The sequence below is a fragment of the Diadema antillarum genome, unplaced genomic scaffold (genome assembly GCF_040938485.1).
Source record: "Diadema antillarum isolate AM-2024a unplaced genomic scaffold, OU_Dant_1.0 scf00000068, whole genome shotgun sequence".
Lineage (NCBI taxonomy): Eukaryota > Metazoa > Echinodermata > Echinoidea > Diadematoida > Diadematidae > Diadema > Diadema antillarum.
In genome coordinates, this window is record NW_027270957.1 from 2,721,410 (window position 1) to 2,740,605 (window position 19,196).

Consider the following 19,196-nt stretch of genomic DNA (forward strand, 5'->3'; position numbering starts at 1 on the left):
TTGCTAAAACAGATTCAGGTTGCTTTCATCTTGTTCATTGTGGATATTATTTCTGTGAGGGATCTTAACTCCATGCTATGACCAAGCAGCTTGTACCACCAAGGGTCATAGTATAGAGCTGAGATCCTGAGAGACAATAATATAATCAACAATGCCCAGGATTAAAGCGGTCTATATATGTTTTATGTACTAAACAATATCAGAATTAAATCCAATGTGGTTGAGAGCATCGCACTAACAAGAACACACATTGTGATCAGGCACTGCCATGGATGTTTGCACAGAGATCACGGGATTTGGATAACGCAGTGGGAGTGATGGCCACCTCTCACACTGTGGAAGCCATGTATAGGCCTAACATGCAAGTGTGTTTACCTGTAGTCGATGTTTCATACACTGAGTAAAACTAAATGATATTGCACTTTCAGATTGAACAATACGTTGCAGATCAATAATTTCAGTGGCTGCTACAGGCTGCTATACAGCTGAGATAGAATTCACACACTACATTCTAGAACCTGGGTAGAGCCTACAGACTGAAAAAAAAAAAAAGTTATCTGTAATGGCCAGGCTGTTTGCAATGTGATGCACAAGGCTCACCACTTGCATAATACACATTGTACATGTATTAAAAAAGCCAAGCATTCACAGCACTGTGTGCACTTCTATAATCTTTGGTTTACAGTAGTATGTAGACACAGACATCCACATACATCCCCATACCTACCAAAGAGGGTAGTTTGGGTGCTACAAGGATGCCCGCTCAAAACACCATATACATGTGTATGCATGTATAGATATATTTCTTTTCTTAAATCACTGTCAGAGATGTATGTTAGCATAAATCGGTATCCTCATTTCCATTAGTCTTGCATGATTGTGCCCAAGTATAGTTTAATCAGTTGCATTTCACATCACATTAAAAAAAGCAATACAAATACAATGTACATTGTATTATATTAAATGGGTTAGTCAAATACTGTCAGTGATTGGCTAAACACAGTCATGTGATGGAGGCACATTGGTTATGTTCGATGATGGGCAGAACATTTTTGTAATGTTCTCCCATGGGAAAACATTTTCACGTAACAAATGACAAATGATACCAAATGATTGAACAAATAATCATATTTTTCACGCAATCAATAGGATGAATTTGCTTATTCCATACAATGTGAAAAAGTAGATGACCGATTACTGTAATGCATACGAAAGTGTTATTTGAAGGACCCGCGCACAGTGAATTTGGCTCTGGGCAAGTGATCAAGTGCGTTGTGCTGGTGGTTGACGTTGCGAACATCGCTTCCACAGAAAATTCTGGGCAACTTGATAATATCAACCAATAACAGATGATGGTATTTGACTAACCCATATGATATAACAGATGATGGCTTTTGTTGTGGGGAACGTGTACCAAACGTTCCACCCTCAGGGTTTGAAATGTTATTTCGGGAGGCTATAAGTCCCTCGACTTTGTCTCGGGACTTATATAACCTCCCTCAATAGCATTTCAAACCCTTCGGGTGGAAGATTTCGTATGGTCCCTCCCCCACCAGTCATCATCTATATAATGACAATGTCTGCATTTCAGAAGTTGGATAGGACTACAGTATGAAGAACAAAGTCTTGTGCAAGGCCACGATAGTACCCTCAATATTAAAGTAGAACGAGAATATTGCTCATAGAAGATGAGGTCTAAATTTGATGGTGTTGCATGTCAGTCAACCTCGCTTATGTCAACCTGGAACAAGTCGAAAACTCGGCTAAGTCAAAGCCCTAGAAAGTCCCAATTTTCTTTTTATTTATTTCCTTAAGATAATCTTTCAGAAGTCAAAATTTACAAGTCAAATTTTGGCTACCGTAAAGTTCCGTGTATAAGACGCACTATTTTTTCGTCGGAAAACGTTGAAAATCGGGGGTGCGTCGTATACACGGGTACAGTCGAATCACGGAAAAAAATCTGTCATGTACACCCAATTTTATAAGGCCAACTTGGGGCCATGTATGCCCATCGACGTTTGGAAGGTAAGCAATCACTAAAACTTACGGATAAAAGAGCGATCTTTCAATCTGGACACACACAAAAGCTGCAAATACGAGATAAACTTACATCGGCCTTGTGCAGTAACGATGTATCAATCTGGCCATAGACAACAGCTGTAACAGCACTGCTGTATGCTACCGATGTCAGTCTACCAAGCTACCAACAGCCAACCTAGTAGCTGGAATACGCGATGTAGGCCTACAGGTATCATTACTAAATTACCGATACCGTAAAACTTATCAATGTACTAGTATCAATATGGCCATAGACAAAAGCTGTAAAATATGGAGTAGGATCGACACTATGTCACCGTAAATATGAACGATGTGTGAAGCATGCATGCATATCCATGTCGGTTGTTTGCTCTTCATTTCACGAGTGCGAGGCCAGCTAGGATAGCATAGCTACACTGTAGCTAGCTAGCTAGCTAGCAAGCCTCATTTGGCAAAGGCAGCAGCTGCAGAGAGGCTTTTGCAATGGACTCGCGTGCACACAGCGATCGGATCGAAGCGCGCTTGATGGGGCGCGCTGTGTGTGCAAGTCCATTGCTCTCTGTGTGCGTGTGCTGAAATTATAGCGAGCTGCCTTTTGCAAAAGGCTAGCACTGTGCATACAAGCATGGTACAAGAGACACACATGTTACTGATAACAGTGCATAGTGTAATTACCATACGCACCGTACGTCTTGCCGTATGATCCCTCTGCTACACTTGTTGATGTTTTTCTTATTTTTCGTAATGAACCTTCCAGTCTGACATGCGTCAATATGCGAGACACCCTCTGCTATGTATGGCAGCAAAGATCGTACTGTACACTCATGAGTACGATATGCATGACACATGTACCACGATTGAAAGGCGAAACAATAGCAAGTGAGTACCGAGACAAGTCTTGCATTTTGCGTCTTCCGTATTTTGTTGATGTCCGATGAATACCGTTAAAAGAAAATATACAAGGAAACGAAAAATAGAGCAAATACATGCTGCATTCTAGGGAAATTTTGAGCTGAAATAATATGTATGACACACGCAATATTTGCGTGGACATTTTCTTTTTCTTTTTTTCTTTTTTTAAATTTTAGGTCCGAAATTAGGGGTGCGTCTTATACATGGGTGCGTCTTATACATGGAACTTTACGGTATGTTAAAGATAATTTCAAGCCCAGATTTGTGTGAATACATGTTATCTCCATGGCACAAATTGGAGTTTGTTTTTTTCCTGTGGGTGCAGCGGGGGTTGGTAAAAAACAAAAAAACAAAAAAACTCACAATCAGGTATGGCACTAGCCTTTTGACAAGGCCTCCTGGCTGAGGCTTGAGAAAGAGACTAACTGCGAGGGAACTAGTGAAACGCAAGATCGAGTGGTGCAGCCAGGAGGCCTTTTGGAACCTGACATGAGTTTCTTATCTTTCTATTACTTACATACAGTCAACCTCGCTTACCTCGAGGGCACAATGAAAGTCCCGATTGTTCCTATGGAGTTTCTGTGTATTAAAACTCGCCTAGCTCGAAAAAACTAACTCGAAGTTCGGTTACCTCGAAGGGAAATCTAATGTCCCGATCTAAATTAACTTGTTTTTCCAAGCATGTTACTCAAATCGAAATTGCAAACATCACTCAGCATTTCCGATTAAGCGCGTGTGGACAGCGAAGACATGTCACAAATCTTTTCACACTCGATTGTAAATATTCTGAGACCAGAACGATCGTGCGCCCAAAGAAATACCCGGTACACAGCTGACAAGAAAAATCCCAAACACCTACCTACACATGTACACGGTATGCACATACAGTAGCACCCGTGCCATGGGAGTGCTTACGATAGCACTACGCTCTGCCCCATCATCTTCTTTTCTTAACCACTGTGTTCTGATTGGCGATCGTGATAGTCATGCCATGCGCGTAGATTTCTTAACCGTCGTGGCACACCTGCTTAGGTGTTGACAGTTATATCTTTGGCATTAATCACTGTCCACTGTCCAAACATCAATCTCCTGCGTAGTGCTTTTTAAACTTTTTTCCTTTCACGAAGTTTGTTTCATTTATTCTCCCCCCCCCCCAAGAATGCAAGCACTGAATACTTTTTTTTTTTTTCAGCAATGCGATTATGAAAACAGTGTGGTATATGATCTGGAAGTATAGGCCTAGCATAATCAAGAATAGTATAGATATGATTTAACAACAGTTTATTCTGACAAATTTAGATGAAATGGAATGATATGCTGTACGATTTTCAGACCAAAAAAAAATCATCATTTACTTTACCCCTGTCTTGACTTGAATCTTATTTGAGTTTTCGGTAATTTAATTTTTTTTTCTTTTCTAGCACAATCGTATAGGCCCCCTAAGATTGTTTCTCTTTTTTTTTATGCGAACAATCCTCTTCGGTAAATGTTTATGATTACAGTTATAGCACTATACTCAGAAGCCGTAAACCGAATCTGATCTTGCAATATTACTCACTACTGTTTTTTGGCAACCAAGTAGCCCATCCTTCGTGTGCTGCACTTATTCAGGGCTCGACACTAACAGTGGCCCGGTGGTCCGGGGCCACCAAAAACGCACGTCGGGCCACCAAAAGAAGTCGGATGTTTGACTTTACTTTTGGAGATGAACAGCGGTAACAATCGGCTCCGTAAGATGCTAAAATAAATGTCAGATGTTTGCTTTTAATTTTGGAAATGAATAACGGTGATATTCGACTCCGTATGATACTAAAATAAATGTTGGATGTTTGCTTATACTTGTGGAAATGAATAACGGTAAGATTCAGCTCCATACGGTGCTTAAATTAATGTCAGATATTTGATTTTGCGTTCGGAAATGAATAAGGATAACATTCGGCTCCGGAAAATGCTGAAATAAATGTCGAATGTTTGCTTTGACGTTCGGAAATGAATAATAATGATATTCAACTCCGTACGATGATTAAATAAATGCCGGATGTTTGCTTGTACGTTCGAAAGTAAATAGCAATAACTTTTAGCTGCGGAAGATGCTAAAGTAAATGTCGAATGATCCCTTTGATGTTCGGAAATGAATAACAATAATATTCAACTCCGTACTATGATTAAATAAATGTCGGATGTTTACTTTTACTTTCGAAAGTAAATAGCAATAACATTCGGCTCCGGAAGATGCTAGAATAAATGTCAGGTGATTGCTTTTATGTTCGGAAGTGAATAGCAGTAATATTCTGCTCCATACGATGCTAAAATAACTGTCGGATGTTTGCTTTTAAATTTCGAAATGAATAACAGTAACATTCAGCTGCATTCCATGGTAAGATTAATGTTTGGTGTTTGCTTTGATGTTCGGAAATGAATAACAATAATATTCAACTCCGTAGATGATAAAATAAATGTCTAATGTTTGCTTTTAAGTTCGAAAGTATATAGCAATAACATTCAGCTCCAGAAGATGCTAAAATAAATGTCAAATGTTTGCTTTGACGTTCGGAAATGAATAACAATAATATTCAGCTCCATATGATGATAAAAATAAATGCCAGATGTTTGCTTTTATGTTCGAAAGTAAATAGCAATAATATTCAGCTCAGGAAGATGCTAAAATAAATGTCGAATGATCCCTTTGACGTTCGGAAATGAATAACAATAATATTCAACTCCGTATGATGATAAAATAAATGTCTGATGTTTGCTTTTATGTTGTAAAGTAAATAGCAATAACATTCAGCTTCGGAAGATGCTAAAATATATGTCGAATGTTTGCTTTGATGTTCGGAAATGAATAACAATAATATTCAACTCCGTACGATGATAAGATAAATGCCTAATGTTTGCTTTTACGTTCGAAAGTAAATAGCAATAACATTCAGCTCTGGAAGATGCTAGAATAAATGTCGAATGATCCCTTTGACGTTCGGAAGTGAATAACAATAATATTCAACTCTGTATGATGATTAAATAAATGTCGGATGTTTGCTTTTACTTTCGAAAGTAAATAGTAATAACATTCAGCTCTGGGAGATGCCATAATAAATGTGAGATGATTGCTTTTACGTTTTGAAGTGAATAGTAGTAACATTCTGCTCCATACGATGCCAAAATGAATGTCGGATATTTGCTATTATATTTCGAAAGTAAATAACAGTAACATTCAGCTACGTTTAATGGTAATATAAATGTCTGATGTCTGCCTTGACGTTCAAAAATGAAAAACAGTAACATTCGGCTCCGTACGATGCTAAAATAATTGTCAGATGATTCATTTCACTTTTGGAAGTGGACAGCAGTAACATTCGGCTCCGTATGATAGTAAAATAAATGTTGGATGTTTGCTTTTAAATTTGGAAATGAATAACAGTAATATTCTGCTCCGTACGATGCTAAAATAAATAACAGATTGTTGTTTTTACATTTGGAAATGATTAACGGTATCAATCGGCTGACTGAGAGTGCTGCTGGTAGACACACGGAAGACCGGTGCCTAGTGGTGCGACATTGCCGTCGCTCCCTGTAGCTCTAGATGTTCTTGGTGAGCTACATGTACGCCCATAGTTGTGCGAAATATTAATAGTTTGCAAAGCTAAGAATGTGATTCTTGTGTAACTGTGTGCTTGGTACATTTAGTTTGTGTTTTGACGGGTTTGTCTACATGACGTGTACGAGTATTACGCAAATGCATACACAGTATTCTGTAGACACACCACAGTCATCCACATGCAATGTACATTCAGCACGCATGTTCTGCAACCCCGTCCTGCACTCGATTATGTACTGGTATTTTCTTTTTGTTTTTATGGTGATAGGTGATTTAATTGTCCACCAGAAAACAGTGTTGAAAGAAGAACATCGATTTTCATTCAATTCATTCATAAATAATTAAAGTCGATTCAATTCCAATTGACAAGCATGCAAACAATCGGTAGGCACTATAACAGATACCATGTTGAACATCGATAAACGTCGGATAATTAGAAGAAAATTCGACATACGCGGACCTCGAAGTTCGCATACGTCAAACCACTTTCTTCAGTCCCAACTGATTCGAGGTATGCGAGGTTGACTGTAGTCACGTTCACCCTTTCTGGAAGGTTCTGTAGTTCTCTCCAACATGGGGCTACATACTTGTGACTTCAAGAGCCTTCCAGATACCCTGACTTCCTGTCTAGTTATGTGCATAACATCATACCTGAAAATAACTACCGCTACCAATTAGATTGGGCTACAAGGACAGTGTATGTATTTCATCACTCAGCCAAATATGTAGGCACTTCCTGGAACTTTCTGTATTGGGTGAGCTCTTGCCTTTCACATGCATGCACTGTATAGCTATAGAAACTTCTCCACTAACAACCACGTACATCATATATCTAGCGGAATGTACATTTGTGACAATTAGCATACCAACTGCAGATAGACTCATGAATGCATGAATAATTCATGGTCGCAAAGCGGCAGAAAAAATCCAGGTTTGAAAAGGCCTCGTGGCTGCCCCACTTGATCTCACGTTCACCCATTTCTTGCAGTGCTTGGTATGGCGAGTTAGTCTCATTCCTCAGCCACGAGGCCTTGGCAAAAGGCTAGTATGGCACTGACGCAACCTGTAATTACTGTATAACCTCTTATTTTCGCGTACCGGTACAGATATTTTCGTGAAAGAGGAGGTCACAGACATTTTCGCGAGATGTTGTTTTTGCAAATTGACACCGACACTACCATAAATGCACTATTAGCCTAGCGCATGGCAACATTTTCCCATGTTGTTAAATTTGCGATCCAACTGTAATTTACGAAATCCGCAAAAAATCAAACCCTCACAAAAATAACAGCTTGTACAGTGATCAGTTTGTGAGTGCATAACATGTATACATATACTTTACACTTCACCCCGTTCCCAGCAGGTCTAATACAAATCTGCTGTGAAAAAATGTGAGCACATGCTTTCTGCCAACATGCCCACGCCGTCATGAACTCTAGCTTGGTTGGCTGATGGTCACACACATGGGTTGGGCTTTTATTCTTTATGCAATTATTGTGCATCAGACCAGGGGATTGTATGCGACCAGACCCACACCTAGGCATAAGTTGTGTATCCTTAGGCGGGAACACATAATGTGATAGTGCATATGATATTGGTGTGTGTTTACTGCCAGTGTTCAGTGATTCATCAGGCGGTGAAGCCACAAGATATGAACACAAGATCTTGACTCTGTCAATATGAGTTACTGTGTATAAAACCAACTCAAAACCAGCACAAGATTCATGTTTACTTTTTGTGTCCTCTGCACTTTTTGATAATCGTACTTGTATTATTGATGATGATGATCAGGAGTTGTCAAGACTGAAGAATGGAGATAAATACTCTTACCATGATGGTTGTGACCGTGTAAAAAAAAAAAAAAATACATGCAATGCATTCCATTATCACAGTCCAATATGTTAGCTTCACGATTATTGTACAAACTCGAGCAAAGCAAAAACACTATAAACAACATATTGCTACCGTTTGCTGTTATATTATGGTCAATGTAAATATAAAAAGACATTGCATGATGAAAATTCATCAGAAAATGTAAGTCAAAAAAAATTTACTTCCGCAGAAGTCAAATTTTGCTTAAGTTGAAGTGTTTTTGTCGGTCCCGATAGATTCCACTTAGGCAAGGTTGACTGTATTATGTGTGTGCATGTGTTTTTCTGGATACTTGCAATGTAGCAAAGAGGGTTTTATGTAGAATAAGAGGAGGGATTCAAGTTATTTTCTCTTCTTCCAATTAGAGGGTGTAATCATGCAATGATTTATTAGCAGCAGGTGATTTGAAAAATTTTGAATAATGACTGAAACCTCATTCATACCTTATTATAATGCATGAGTGCATGAATGCAATTGTTATTGAAGTGATTACATCTGAGTGCTGATGGACATCTGCCTGACAAAATATTTGAATGTCAACACAATGTTTCACTTGTAATGATTTGCATCAGGAAGAGGTGGGGAAAGCCCTATGTCAACAATTTGTAGGAATGATCTACCTAGGGGATGCATGCAGACTGAGACTGTACTTTGTACCATCATACATTTGCAGAATGCAGAGTGTAGATCAGCATTGTGGTGTACTTTAACCTAGAGCTGTTTACACCTAGAAATGAGCAAAGGACATATCTAGAGCTAATAACCTAGAGCTGTTTACACCTAGAAATGAGCAAAGGACATATCCAGAGCTAATGGCATCCTTCATAAATTATTTGTACATTATTTAACAATTCTGTTACCAAGTCAACATTTGCAGGTACACGTAATATTGTTTTGTCCTTTGAGATTGTCACAGAGCATTTGAAACATACACTGTAAATCCATGTCCCACTGGTAAATTTCAGTTTGAATGAGGGCCCTATCATCCCCTCCAATTTTCCCAGGTAAAGCCTACTCTTCTATTGTTCTTGCTTAATTTCCATGTGAAGATTTATATCTTTGTGTGTGTGTCTATTTCTTAGCCTACAGCTTACCTACGGCTGTGCTGTCAATTTGTTGGTATCAAATATTTAATTCAAATGAGAGAGAAAAAAGAAAAAAATTAGGCTTTGCTTAGTCACACAATAATGTTATACATGTAGCATCTCCCCTTTGATGAGAAAAACTGTTTTCCAATTAATACATTCAGAAAACAAAAAAAAGGTAGAAACATTGCTATGATGACTGCTATGCCTCTGCTATTTTACACTGTTCTAATAGGTGAACAGAACATCTTACCAGTGTAAGGCAATGGTTTCATATGATTTGCAAGTAATATCTGTTTACATACACCAATTTTCATGACAAAACTGAGTCATTTTCAAAATATCAACAGAATACTGAAATTTTAGCATTTTCTTTTGACTATCGACCCCATGGCCCAAATCTTTCCCTACAGAATGATTGTGTGGTATATACAAGTTTAACCAGATTTGATCTCATCACGGGATATTAGGTGATATACCACAAGTAAAGTTGAAGGATTGCGAGCAATAGACAATGCATTAACCAAGGTAAAGAAAGTATTTTTCACATTTGACCCTAATTTATGTATAAAGCCAAGATGATGTCTGATCAAGAAGTTGTTATTCATTAAAATAATCCACATTACAGAATCTATAGAGTGCAACATTAAATTGGGGTTTGTAGTAATCAAGTTGCAGTTTATTTGACCTTTGAACCTAATCTGCACATCCAAGCTAGCATCTGATCAAAAAGTCATTAACTCATAGAATGAAACATTTTCGGTCTGTGTGCAATATATTGGGAGCGAAGGGTCTGTATTAACCAAGATACAGAATAAAGTATTTTTGATCTAGAATCCAAATTCATGCTCACAAGATGGTGTCCAAAGAAGAAGTTGTTATGCAATGAAATAATTCATGCAACATGCTCTATATGTGTGCAAAATATGGGGCTGATAGGGCTTGGACTAACCATAATACAGAATAATGTATTTATGACATTTGACTCCGATTTGCACAGCCAAGATAGTGTGTGATCAAGACGACATTGTTTTTTAGCTCACCTGAGCCAAAGGCTCAAGTGAGCTATTGCGATGGCTTTTCATCTGTCGTGCGTCGTCCGTCGTGCGTAAACTTTTTACATTTTCATCTTCTTCTTGAGAATCCATGACTGATTTTCACCAAACTTGGCAGGTAGCATCCCAAGGGGGATAGGATCTCAATTTGTTCAAATGGGCACCATGTCCCACCAGTAGGACCCACGGGGGCCCAAACCCCCAAAATTAAGGAATCTTAAAAAATCTTCTTCTCTAGAACCAGAAGTGATAGAGCTAAATTAATACTATGAGTTAGTACATTGATGACTGTAGTTTCAAGTTTGTTCATTGCGGAATCAGGGATGCCCCCATTGGGACTCAGGGGAGGGAGTGGGAGGGGTCCTCATCGGAGCTTTAATTGTAATTTTCATCTTCTTGAAAACCCCATGATGAATCAAGGGTGCCCCCGTTGGGACCCAGGCGAAGGGGTAGGGAGGGGTCCTAATGGGGCTTAAATTGTAGATTTTCATTTTTCTTGAAAACCCCATAATGAATTTTCACCAAACTCGACAGGTAGCATCCCTAGGGGGATAGAATTCAGTTTCATCAAATGGGCACCATGCTCCACATGGGCGGGGGGGGGGGGGGGGGGGGGGGGGGGGGGCGAGGGGGACCCAGTCCCTCTGGTAAGGAATCTTTAAAGAATTTCTCTAGAACCAAAAGTGATTGAGCTAAGTTAATACAGTGAGTCAGTATATTGATGACTTTAGTTTCAAGTTTGTTCATGGCAGAATCGGGGGTGTCCCCTCACCGCTTGGGACCCAGGGGGAGTGGTGTTGGGTGGGTCCCAATGGGGACTTAAATTGTACATGTTCATTTTCTTCTTGAAAACCCCTTGATGAATATTCGCCAAACTTGGCAGGTACCATGCCTGGGGGTTAAGATCTCAATTTGTTCAACAGGGCACCATGCTTCCCTTTGGGGCCCCTAAAGAGGGCCCAATCCCCCCTCCACCCCCCCCCCCCAACTTTAAGGAGTATTTACAATTCTTCTTCTCTAGAACCAGAAGTGATAAAGCAAAGTTACTATGAGTTTGTACATTGATGACTGTTGTTCCAAGTTTGTTCATTGCAGATCCAGGGCTCCCCCCCCCCCCCCCCCGAGTCAGGGAGGGGGGGGGGGATCCAAATGCAGACCTAAATTGTACATTTTCATGTTCTTGCTGAAAACAACACAATTGATTTTCACCAAACTTGGCAAGTAGCATTCCTAGGGGGATAGGATCTCAAAGTGTTTGAATGGGCACCATGCTTTCTTTTTGGGCCAATAGGGCCCCAGGGGGCCCAAACCTCCTAAATTAAGGAATGTTTATATAATATTGGATGGCCTTGAGATTAATACAAGGAAATATTGGACGAGCTACGCACAAATATTGGACGAGTCGAAATATTGGACGAGCTACGCACAAATATTGGACGAGTCGAAATATTGGACGAGCTACGCACAAATATTGGACGAGTCGAAGACGAGTCCAATATTTGCTTGTATTAATCGAAAATAGGACATCCAATATTATCATTATTATCCTACAGAGGATTTTAGCAAAGAATGTTTTCACTTACCCTTTCTGTCTCCGAGTGCTGTATGGTCTCCTACTGTATTTGATCCTGACATGGGTTATGGTACACTCTTCAGTGCAAGTTAATCTACTTCATTCCCTGATAAAACAGTGATCTATGTATCCATGGTAGCCGTCATGTTACTGTTAGGCCAAGATCTAGCTAATTTAGACCAGAATTAGATTTTCTTGTATCCGAGATCTGAGACACAATTCACGTCACATCTACCGTAGATCGTGAAAGATCGAATTACTAGTACTGCAGTCCTACTGTACTTAGTAACACATAACGTAACATGCATGCAAATGCATAGCGGCGGCGGCGGCCGGCTACATGTATTTGTATATCGCGCGTGGGCTATCTAGCAGTAGCGCTGAATTGATCAATCGTCGCCTTCACAAAAAAATGCAACTTGTTTTCATTAAACCTAAATTTAATTTCCTGGTATGAAAGTGATATTTTGAAAAATAGTATGCAAAACAATTTCAACTAATTGATATATGAAATCTGTTTGTATAAACACAGAATTTTAGAAGAAACGATATTTTAGTTAATTCGTGATTGACCAATCAGAGACATTTTTACTTCATATTTCAGGTCATCTCGTATTTATCTCAGCCAATCACGGTGCAGTTTATAAAAACTTTGGGGAATCCCCCTCTTGCCGTCCAATGTTTTAAATATTGGTCGCCTCGGCAAAAATATTGGTCGAGTTCAACAAACTTTATAAGTGGGCTGGAGGTGATGAGGTGCGTCGACAAAATAACACTTGTATTTGGGCTCTAAAAATCCTCTGTATGGATAATAATCAATAATATTCTTCTCTAGAATCAGAAGTGATGGAGCTTTAAGTCTCTGGGGGTTTTTTTCAAACTGCATTGTCCACCATTCCATAAAGTACAGTATACTTTGGCAGATATTTTTACCAGTGTGATGGGATATGCAAATGGACACCATGCCTCCAGTTCTCAAAGCTGCCCCACCCCCCAAGTTTCCAATGTTCTCAGGTAAAATCTGCAAGAATGCATGGAAGGTGAACTTGCGATGCTCAGGTGAGCGTGAGAACCCCGGGTCTCTTGTTTTCTAATGATTCACATCATATGGCCACATATACATGTGTCCCAAAATATGGAGGAGACAGCACAAGGATTTTTATGAGACATTCACAAAGAACATTTTAACATACAAAATAAAGCGTGTGTACCTTTGACCCCAATGTACATAGCCAAGATTGCATCTGATCACGAAGTCTGTATTATTATATGATTCTAGTGATTTGACTTTTACCCTGAGATTTCTATCTAAAAGGGGTTGTATTCTTTTCTTTCTCTATCTCTTTGGACTCCCATAGGAGTTGTTTTGGATGACAAGCTGAATTGGAAAGATCATATAAGTGATATCTTAAGGACGTTCCTCAGTTAAAGTGAAATCATGTCATTTTCTTCAAAACTTTCCATACAGTAACTCTGACCATCCGAAGCCCAAATATGTAAATAAAACCATAGGTTCATGTGCTTGTTTTTTCTTCTACGGGACTTTGAAGAATATGACTAATCTGCCGTCCTTTACCAAAATGATATAACGTTACAGGATCAAGACCATGACTGGCAACAAAATCTGCAATGACAAACTTAAATCCCCATAATTCTTTCAAAATCCACGTTATTTTCCCCAAATTTGCAAGAATTGCAGAAAAAGGTACCCAAAACGAGGAAAGGGTTTCAAAGTTAGGGTTTACACTCTCATTCTTTAGCAAACAGCACCTCACAGCGGCAGAAAACACCAAAATCTCTCAAATTCTTCTCATTTACGTTTTCTGTTAGGGGTGAGATAAAGGACAAAGTTCATAAAACTTATGTTGTATATTCAAAACCCATGTCATTTTCACGAAACTTGACCAAATTGTAGAAGAAGCCTTACTAATTCCAGAAAAAACAATAAAAAGTGGGGTTCATGTGCTCGTTTTTGTGCCAGCAGCGCCCCCATGTGACATATATCATCGTAACTCCTCAAAATCTGGTCAGGAACCTATGCAGGGATGCCCTGACAAGGTGGGTTCATAAAACTTATGCTGTATATTCAAAACCCATGTCATTTTTACGAAACTTGACCAAATTGTAGAAGAAGCCTTATTTATTCCAGAAAAACAATAACAAATGGGGGTTCATGTGCTCGTTTTTGTGCTAGCAGCGCCCCCATGTGACATATATCATCGTAAGTCCCCAAAATCTGGTCAGGAACCTATGCAGGGATGTCGTGCCAGGCTGGGTTCATAAAACTTATGCTGTACATTCAAAATCCATGTCATTTTCACGAAACTTGACCAAATTGTAGACGAAGGCTTACTTATTCCAGAAAAACAATAAAAAGTAGGGGTTCACGTGCTAGTTTTTGTGCTGGCAGCACCCCCATATGATAGAAATCATCCTAGGACCCCAAAATCTGGTTATAAACCTATTGTGGGTGCCCTGATTAGGTGGGGTTCATGAATGTCATGCTGTACATTCAAAACCCATGTCATTTTTACGAAAGTTTATCAAATGTAGAAGAAGGGTTACTTAATGCAGAACAATTGTACAGATGGGGGGGGGGGGGTTCATGTGCTCGTTTGTAGTGCTAGCAGAGCCTCCTTGCAACAGAAATCATCGTAAGATCCCTATGTCTGGCCAGGAACCAATGCAGGGATATACCCTGCTAGAATGCATGAATCTCCACATGCTGTTCAGTCAAAACCCCACTTTCTTTTCTTTCTTTTTTTAAACAGAAAACGTGTCACAATTGCAGTGATATGGTGAAAAAATATTCAAAAAGGAATGTCCTTGTGCGTTTTGTTATTATTTCCCTTACACAGCCATAATAATATGTGGACGCAAGTGTGGAAAACTCCACGTTGACATGCTTGTTTGTTTGTTTGTTTTATCCACTTGCTGTAACCATGTGCAGAAAGTAATAATGGAGGAAGGCGAATAAATATAAGGAAATGGGAGTTTTAGCATTAGTCTGACGGTCCTCCAAAGGAAAAACAAATCTTAATATAATGACGTTGATTGTAGATTGCATGTGTTGGTTGTTGCAGTGGTTGGTAAAGTGAGTGTTGTAAACTATGGAGATGTACCTTGAGTACCCCCCCCCCAAAAAAAAAAAAAAAAAAAAATTCTTTGATTCCCCTTTTGTTACACCAGATTTGGTAATCAAAAATTAATATCTGAATGGTGAAAGTGATAAATGTTTGTTTGATAATACTTTCGTAACCTTGTATTTTGTAACCAAAAAAACCCCAAAACCAATATTTTGTATTAGTAATGACAAGTTTAGATGTACCTGTAATTTAGATTTTAACGGAGATACTCAGGTTGTTTGAGTTGTTAGACCTAAAGATGAAATGTGTGTCGTATATGTTTGTTTTGTTGTTGTTGTTGTTGTTGTTTTGAACACCTAGTCTAGTAGACTATTTGTATAGTAGTCCCCGACTAGGTAGAGGCCCTAGATACCTTAGCACTCCACTTGACCATGTTGATGAACAGATGATGAACTGCACGTCACAAAACAGATCGATGGATTGAAAATGGAAACAGCTCAGTTCCACTTCCAAGCTTCCCGATTCTGTCGATCAGTGTTGTGCTACCATGACAATGTAGGTAAACCTATATTATGCGGCTCGTACCGCTGAACTTTGCGTAGTACGTACAGATTGTAACGCGTACAGTCGGCACGCGAGCCGAGCGAGGCCGCCCAGTGCGGGGAGCTGTCGGGTATCCGTACGTACCATGTACCACACTCTAGCTCGATCTGCTAGCAGCTGCTCAGCTCAGCTAGCTCAGCTCATCTCTCGTGCGTGAGCTTCTACGCTCTTTGTTACATCACTGCCAACCTACGCAGCTAGGATGCGCACAAACTCAACTGAGGAACGTCCTTAAATAAACACAAGTTTCAAAAGTTATTGGAGCCATAAATAGACTCAGAAAGGTTTTACCTTGAGCATTGAGCAACTTAAGTTTCTTTACATATCATATCAAGTTATGATCTTGCTTCACTTCACATACAATGTAATTGTAACATCATATGGAGTATCAGCCCTTTAATCTATTTCAATAGGCTTGTGTTGATACAAAAAAAGTAATACACAGTATAACTGGATTACCTCCATATCACATACAGCTCCATACTTTCAGAAAGTTAACCAGTTCAAAATTCAGGATATACACAAATTGCAAACTGCAAATTTTATGTTTTCATATATATATGATTTGTTGCCAAAGTTGCTTGGTGAATGTTAGACCTTTTGTTCCTTATTCCACAAGGCAGTTAAGTTTCATTCATATCACTAGTTTTAATGATGAATTTTCTTGTATCACAATCAGATATTTTTGTCCAAAATTGTATATGGAATGGTCTTAAGGAAGACTTAAGAAAATGCCCCCTCTTTATCACAATTTAAAGATAAATTTTAAGTAAAACTTACTCATTCATACCCTCTGTTATCATATTTATCTGCAGATTTGCTCTATTTTGTGAAATTTCTTGGGATACTGTATACGCTATAATTTTCGCGTACATAAATTTTCGCGAATTGCCGCTGTCACACATTTTCGCGAGTGGTTAAATTCGCGATTGGGGGACCAGAGAAAATATGAAGTGGCAAAGAAAGTGTGAATTTTTAACTTACTAGCAAATAAGAATGATACTAGTTATACACTGCATGAAAAAGACTTGCCAAACTCTGTGAACTAGTAAGTTAGAATTCAACATTTTTGAAGTGGTTAAGTCCATCGCGCTAGATTTCTGACAAGTGGTCCCCTAGATTTCTGACGAGTGGTCCCCTTGCGATAATGGATTGGCTCTCTACAGTATTCGTAAGTAGACGTGGACGTGCGTAAACAAGCGTAGCCAGTATGGTCTGTTCGGTAAGCCGTGACATGGTATACTACAGCTGTAGTACTGAAATGTTCGTATCATCAAGGCAAGGGATTCATTTTGGAAGGTAATATTTTCGCGTGTTGTTAATTTCGCGAATAGCTCCCGACTCGCGAAATTCGCGAAAATAAAACCCCCGCGAAATATATAGCGTATACAGTAAGCCATTGATAGGCCATTGGCTTTTGTTTTTGTTCTCAAATTTTGTATTAGCCTGTCTAAGCTTTTACCTCTGTATCTTGTCAGTGATATCTTCAGTGCCTTTTTTTCTGTGTATATATATGTATATATATATTTTTTTTTTTTTTTAATCAAATGTGAAATAAATGAACTGAACTTGAAGTTGAGTCAAACTTATACAAGGCTACTTAAAATGTAGTTGTTAATATGATGAAATACAAGAGAGACATTGAGTAAAATTAAGTACAATCTTGTAGTCTGCCATGTGTAGCATAAAGGTTTATGCAACATTGCTTTCTTCTTTCATATGATTTACACTTGTTATTTCTTCTATTTTGGAGTTATTAATGATTTTTCTTTTCCTCTCTGCTGTTTGCTAAATGTTTTCTCAGGCCCTTGAACAGGAGCGACATGAACTGCGTATGAAATTGGAGACAGCCCAGGTGGAAAAGGAAAATATTGCCTATGATCTCAAGATGGAGGTGGAGTCATTGAGGAAGGAGCTATCCAATCAAAACACTGTCCTGAAAGTTGCCAAAAGCAACAAACAGGGAATCATTGGTGAGCTGATGGAGCAGAAGGACCAAAACCAGAGGTTAACTGCACAGCTGCTTGAGGTAAGATGACAAATCTTCAACTCTAAATAAATAAGGCACATCCATGTGCCCCCTCCCCATTTCTCAGGACAATATATCTGCCTGTAGATACAACGTACAGTATGTCTCATGAATGTGCATGGCCACACAGACTCCTATTTTTGTCTTTTTCTTTTAATTTCTCTCACGCCCTCTTTCTCTTTCACTGTCTTCTCCCTCCCCTGTATTTTGTACATTATGTAGACACTTATTTAATTCTTACATCTCAACAAAACCTACCCCGACCAAAAAAAAAAAAAAAAAAAATGAAATGTTTACAGGATGAGAAAAGGCTCAATGTTACAAACAATATTTCTCAAAGGTATGATGTGAACTCCACATACCTCTATACAGTAACAGGGAAACACCATGAGAATGGTTGCAAAGCCTTACTTGTATTTCTCAGTCTCACAAAAAGAGGCGATAAGTAACAATTATATGGAAAATTAAAAAAGAGAGAAAAAAAAAACAGTGGCATGACATGCAGACTGATTTTTCTTTTTACAGTCATATCAAGGCTCAGACAGCATAAGAAACCATTTATAATACCAGTTTCAAATATTTATTTGATTGTTTTTTACATAGTCAAATTCTTTAGAGGGTTATCAAATGTTTCACAGTTGGCATGATTTAGAATTGATATGACATTACATGAGTTACTTAGCAGAAGTATACACCCTACTATTAAAAAGATATCTTACATTTTCTTGAAACTTTGTTATACATACTCAGAATATCATTCATAGGCTTTGAAATGTGTAGGTGAGCAAATATGTGTAGAGCATTTATCATGCCAGAGAGTACAAACAGGAGAGTGGGAAAAATTGCAAATTGCAAATGCAGAGAAATAGGGTAGCCTGTTTACATAGTGTTTCCTTTCATCCTTGCATGGCCAGGACATATTACAAGGCCATCCAAATGACGAATAGGGAAGTAGATGTGACAGTCATTTCTATGGGACTCTCTGGTGCATGATTTGTTAACCTTGACTTTACTCTGTGGAGGGGATGTGATTCTCTGCATGAGTTGGTAACCTTGCCGCAGCAAATAGCTGTTGCATTTCAAGCAGCAAGATGAGATGGTGGTTCCTCATGTGTAATGAAGTGCAGCTGGAGGAAAGGGAGGAGGGGAAAGGTTTTGTACATGGCTGAAGTGTTCGTGTGTTGTAGCTGAGTGGAAGCTTATGCCAACTTCATGCATAATACAGTGCTCACCAGTTAATCGGGAACTGCTTTTGCGGGAACCCGCTTAAGTGCAACAAAACTTGATGTAACAAATTCTTCACATGCTTTTTCCACCACTTAATTGGAACCGTGAACCGCTTTATC

At 38.9% G+C, this 19,196-nt stretch overlaps 1 protein-coding gene across 1 annotated transcript in view; it reads left to right on the forward strand.

Moving 5' to 3' along the window:
• LOC139716635 (BICD family-like cargo adapter 1) overlaps positions 1-18,113 on the forward strand; it is a 65,425-nt gene extending 47,312 nt beyond the window's left edge. The window contains exon 4 of the mRNA XM_071628163.1: positions 17,626-18,113. Within this exon, the coding sequence (XP_071484264.1) occupies positions 17,626-17,859 (234 nt within the window). The 3' untranslated portion in view covers positions 17,860-18,113. The remainder of the gene's footprint in view (positions 1-17,625) is intronic.
• The last annotated feature ends 1,083 nt before the right edge of the window (positions 18,114-19,196 follow it).